At 44.8% G+C, this 6,000-nt stretch overlaps 1 protein-coding gene across 1 annotated transcript in view; it reads left to right on the top strand.

The window, feature by feature from the left end:
* Positions 1-257: 257 nt before the first annotated feature.
* LOC145414401 (uncharacterized) overlaps positions 258-6,000 on the top strand; it is a 64,752-nt gene continuing 59,009 nt past the window's right edge. The window contains exons 1-2 of the mRNA XM_080283938.1: positions 258-1,767; positions 3,749-3,827. Of these exons, the coding sequence (XP_080140064.1) occupies positions 258-1,767; positions 3,749-3,827 (1,589 nt within the window). The remainder of the gene's footprint in view (positions 1,768-3,748; positions 3,828-6,000) is intronic.

Below are 6,000 nucleotides of genomic sequence, written 5' to 3'. Positions count from 1 at the left end.
CTGGAGCGACGTGGAGTGAGGTTGAAGGAAGAGTTGAAGTGTGCCGTAGCCTATTGTAGAAGAATTATATGTGACAGTTGAGTGGTTGATTGAGGAAGCAGAATTGACAGTTTGATATCGAAGGTCATTCAGAAATATTGGGTGTGGTTACTGTGCTGGTGAGTGAGGTGGTTCTGTGGCGTTTTGGTGGAGTGTTGGCGAAATGTGATGTCGTGTGGTGCCACTATGATGCCACCAGGTAGCGTGGAACTGGAGCGATGAGTGGGTGTGCCGTGTGGACGTGTGTGGTGTGGCTAGCGGCGGCATGGGTGGGGTGTTCGGCGGCGGTGGGCGGTGCAGATGACCCACCCCTGGATGAGGAGTACCCTGGCCTGGCCCTGGATTACCCTGAGGTGCTGGACTATCCTCAGGGCACAGACTACCTCTACCATGACGGGGAGTACACGGTGTTCACTCCCTACCTACCTAATGTCACCCTGCATAAGTGTCGGTGTGGGGGCGATGAAGTGTGGGACGGCCAGGCATGCCAAAAGACTCCTACCTACGTGGCCATCTTGGAACCGTACAGCGGACAACGGGTGGCTGCCAATACTAGTGCCCTGGGTGAGGTGACGGTGGCCCCACTCACCTGTCCACCTGACCTTCATTTGGTCATGCTGGACTCCAACAAGTACCATGAGTTCTCCCTGCTGGAGTCTGGTGACCTGTACTGGGAGCACCAGGTGTTCCCCAGCTACCTGTACTGCGTCGACCACACCCTGGATACCATGGGTGAGCCCACTTCTTGGTCAGCAGAGGTCTGCCTGTCACCACCGCCCCTTCCCCGATGCTGCCCAGACTCCCATATCCTTACCCGTGACGGCACCTGTGTTGCCTCCCCCACCACACCTGCCCTTACCCCACCCGTCCAGGTGCTGGAGGAGGTACTGGTTTGGCACAACGAGACGGAAGGCCCTGTCCTGCCCGTCACCTGCGAAGACACTGGTGGGGACAGTGAGATGCACCAGGTGGAGATAGGGGATGATGCAGCACTGGTGTGGGACTATCATGGCCCTGTACTAAGGTGGACACCTCCCTCAGTGTTAAGCCTGCCGGAGCATCGACTGGACTACTGCCTGGGTGTGTTGGAAGAAGGGACAATTGTAGCACGGGTTTGCTATAAGGACCCGATGGCGGAACACCGACGTTTGTGTCGTGACGATACCTGTGTTCGCAAGTGCTGCCCCTTGAACCACCTATTCACTGGCACCACCTGCACACGCGTGGCTAACGAGAGCGAGGAGTGGCGGCCTAGGTTCCACCAGCGGTCCGGGTCAGAGGTCACAGTATCCCCTCCGACGGACCTCACCATCATCACTGGCCTCCCGCTGTGCACGTCCTACTTCAGAATGGAAACCCATGAACGATATTACCTGCTCCCAGATGGCTCACTCTATATCACCAGCTTCTCCAGAAAGTTCCTTCCTGATAGCTACTGCCTAGAGAACTTCCAGACCGAGGTTGGAGTGCATGCCTTACCGTTGGTGTGTTTCGTTGATGACCATTGCAAGACAGTACAGGAACGGATGTACCCGATCCTGTTGGCCATATCGTGTGTATTCCTGGCCATAACCCTGCTGGTGTACGTCACAGTGCCGGAGTTACATGCTAAGGTGCACGGGAAGTGTCTGGTGTCACACGTTACGGCCCTCCTGCTGGCATACCTCGGCCTCATCATCATCCAGCGAACCGCCGGCAAACTGCCTGACGTCTGGTGCAAGATAATGGGTTAGTGGCGCTTGGTTAGCCTTGGTTGGCATTGGAGTGGGGTTCGGTAGCTTACTAACACCTCTTCCTTACCGGTTTATTTCCTTGGTCGGTATTCTAGTGTGCATAGGAAGCTTACTAACACTTCCTTACCGATTTATTTCTGATTCTGCCCCGTTACTATACTCTTGTGGGTTATTCATGCAAAATATGTCGGCATTAAAAGGTATGAGAAGCAAAAGTGGGGATATTAATGGGTAGCCTGGAAAATAAATCGCTAAGGAAGAGGTGCTAGGGAGCCTTCTTACAGGACGAGAATACGGGCCCTTGTCTTTTCCTTGAGCAGTAAATCCATGGCACGCATTCTCATCGGTTAAGGAAGCTCCCTAACATATTTTCCTAATCAGTTTATTTTGCCTATTACATCTTACTGTCCTCCTCTATGCTACATAAATCCATCCAGTATCACTACACTATAAATAACGTACAAAAAGATATTAACCAGCCATATCCAAAAATAAATCGCTAAGGATGAGGTGCTAGGGAGCTTCCTTACCCAACAAGAATACAAATCCTTATTAAATGTCAGAGTTCAAGCTGGGATTATCATTTGCTGCAGATCTTATTACACATAATAAATAGGCATCGTCTTTTCATGCCCAACCTCTTCGTAGAGATAGGCTCATCTTAGTATCATTTTATTTTATTTGCTTTGATATTCTCTTTCACTTTAAGTCCATATAAAATCACTGAAGAAATTACTTATCTATAAAGCCAGTTTGCCAGTGTCCCCAAACTTATAAAACCATGTGCACAGAATAAGTTGTAATATTTTGATAGATATTACTAGTACTGCTACTACTGCTACAACTAATCCTACTGCTAACCAAAGGGAAAGGGTTAACTAGGCCAGGCTGATGTGTGGGAAGCATTGGGGTGAATGTCTTATGTGTGTAATAAAAAAAAGAAAAATAAAGACAGAAGAAAAAAATATAAATGGGAAAAACTCGTGGCTCTTGAGATGAAGGGCACGCGCTGAGACCAAACGATGGGGAAAACCAAGGTGTAGGAAGAGAAGGAAGAAGAGGGGGAGGAGGAGGAGGAGGAGGGAAGATGATGATGGTGATGATCATGATGATAAAAAGGAGGAAGAGAAGATGATGATAATAAGAAGGAATTGGGGGGAGGAGGAGAAGAAGATGAGAAGGAGGAGGAGGAAGAGGAAGAGGAGAAGAGGAAAATGGGGAGGAGGAGAAAATAGGGGAAGTGGTAGGCATATTGATACAGATTGCAACGCCGTCTGCAAGTTGCCAGGTCTGAATACACGAAATACTGTATAGCTAGGCATCTCAGAAATAGGTATAATGTTGCAATATATAAGAATCTCAAGGAAATTGCTGGAGAAAGTGGTATGCCAGCTGAAATCGCTAGAACGTTGCAAAGACTGTAAAAATCTAGAATGACGTTAGATCTCTTGTTGCTAGACGTTTATACTGTGGAAGTGAATATAGCCTATCTAGATTTAGCGCAGAAAATATTACACACACACACACACACACACTCTCTCTCTCTCTCTCTCTCTCTCTCTCTCTCTCTCTCTCATCTTACTATCCTCCTCCTCATTTGTTAGTAGGATGTATCACTAGTCATCATTATCCTGACTCTTTCCCACGTAAGGATAGCATGAAGTAGGAGGGACAGGGTAATAATGAATGATAAAGGGTATGTAGGGAATGATATGGCATAGAAGATGAGGTTAATTATGTACCAATTTACAAGTTTTTTTTTTTTATTCATTTGTTTTTCCTTCCTCCGTTCTGTTATTAAAAAAAAGTCAGTTTATTTCTATATCTAATTAGGATGTGTGATGGGATAATGATGACCTACTAATTTCCTGTACTACTTATTTATCTTTATTTTCTTCTGAATGGGATAATGGGTGTGGATAATAATGCTTTACCAATTTATTTATTAATGTGTGTTATTTATTTGTTCCTTGCAGCGTCCATCACCCACGTCAGTTTCTTGGCAACCTTCTTCTGGCTCAACGTAATGTGTTTTGACATCTGGTGGACTCTCAAGTAAGTAGTTGTTTATTTATTTATTTATTTATATATTTGGCCGTGTGGAGAAGATGGAGAGTGAGAGACTGACGAGGAGAGTGTATGTGAGTGAGGGGGAGAGGGAGGGGGAGGCCAAGGATCAGATGGAAGGATAGAGTGGAGAGGTATGTGACAGAGGGGGATGTGAGCACTGTGAGCTGGGAGCAGGGCAGTGAAATGGCGGGGGACAGGGAGACATGGAGGCGATTTGTTTGTGGCCACTTCTTACTGGATTAAGACGTCTAGCAATAGATAGATAGATAGAAAGATTTATTTATTTATTTATTTATTTACCTGTAGTATATCAGTTAGTAATATAATGGGGGGATATTTCTTGTTCTGTTTCTACGCTTCCGACTGCAATCCGTATTTGAAAGTGGGATATGTTAATCATCATAGTTTGTTTGTTTTTAGCATTTTTTGACCCAGGATACCGTTCTGTACTAGGACTGGTTTGATTCTCTCTCTCTCTCTCTCTCTCTCTCTCATCCCGACGATTTTTATTTTATTCACTTCACGATCAACTTTTCAAACTGGGCTAAATTTTACTGTATATACCCTTTATTTATCTATCTAGCCATCTATCTATCTATCTATCTATTTATTTATATTTATACTTCAAGGCCTCATCAACGTCTTCAATAATAGATTTCTTTCCTTAAGTTACTATAAAATTATGTTGTAGGGAGGATATTTATAACTGCATCCTCGGAGTGAAGGGTTCTCTCTCCAGCACCACCGCTTCCTGTTTTTGAAGGGGTGAATGAGGCTATGGGTGTGTAAAGGAGGTGCGTTTGATATGGTTTAGGTAATTATATCTTGGGGAGGCACGGTATACACACACACACACACACACATACACACACACACACACACAAATAGGTAGATAGTTAGACAGAGAGAGTTAAGAATGAGTGTGTCTATTTGCGCGCGTGTGTGTGTGTGTGTGTGTGTGTGTGTGTGTGTGTATGCATGTTTCTATGTGTATGTGTGTTTCTATGTGTATGCTTGTTTGTGTTGTGTGTGTGTGTGTGTGTGTAGGGGTGGGTGATGCGGGATAAAAATACAAGAGACAAGGACTTTTGGATTTACACCTGGGATTGTAATTAACTGAACTTCTAACCAGTATTTACATCCCAGTAATACAAAGCTAGCTATTATTACAGGTTGCATTGTTTCTTCTGTATTGTCGCATTTATATTCTTTTTAATTTCATAGTTATGGGCAATTTGAGAGGAGTATTTGGAATTATATGGAGAGAGAGAGAGAGAGAGAGAGAGACGTGGGGAAGGAAAGGAGCGTTGTGATGTGGATGTGATTGAAAGTGTGAAGAAAAATACTTTGATATGTTTTAGCTATGTGGAGAGGATGTGGAGTGAGTTTAACTGGAAGGTGTATGTGAATGAGGTGGATGGAAGGGAGGGAGAGACCAAGGATTAGGTGGTTTGGCCATGTGGAGAGGATGTGGAGTGCGTTTAACTGGAAGGTGTATTCAAATGAGGTGGATGAAAGGGGTGGGGGAGACCAAGGATGAGGTGGAGGATGTGGTGGAGAGATATATGAGAGGAGGTGTGTGTTGGAGGAAGGGCAGTCTGATGGCAGAGGACAGTGGCGTGGAGGCTGAATTGTTTATGACCACTCTGTTTCCTATGGGATAATGGCGTAGGCTGCATATAGATAGATAGATGGATGGATGGATAGATAAAGTGGTTGATGGATAGGTAGACAGATAGATGACCGATGGACGGATGGATAGCTAGGTAGATACAAAAATAGATTGATGCACAAAAAGTGTGATGCGTGAAGATAAACACCCCAGTCTACCCAAGCATCATATACCCAACTACCACTTAGGAAAGTTGATAAATATACCCGCTGTTATTGGCATCCTAACATAAACTGCGGGTCGTAGCCTATTTATAAACCCTATTAGACTTAAGTTGTTTATAAGAGGGATTGTATAGGCGCCTGCAAAAGTTAACCTACCCCCTCCTGGCCGTCGGTAACACATATTAATTGGGATATAACTGCTTCTAGGTACTGTAATTTGCATGGTTAGTGAAATGGTTATATACTTTTTACCTGACTGTTGTGTTTAGCTGTTTAATTTAATAATTATATTGTTGTGAGTAGTGATGGAAAGGAACAGAAA

Source organism: Coenobita brevimanus, chromosome 99 (genome assembly GCF_032717465.1).
Source record: "Coenobita brevimanus isolate Jiangsu-jjx chromosome 99, ASM3271746v2, whole genome shotgun sequence".
Lineage (NCBI taxonomy): Eukaryota > Metazoa > Arthropoda > Malacostraca > Decapoda > Coenobitidae > Coenobita > Coenobita brevimanus.
Note: the sequence above shows the minus strand (reverse complement) of the source record. Positions and strands in the feature narration are given on the sequence as shown.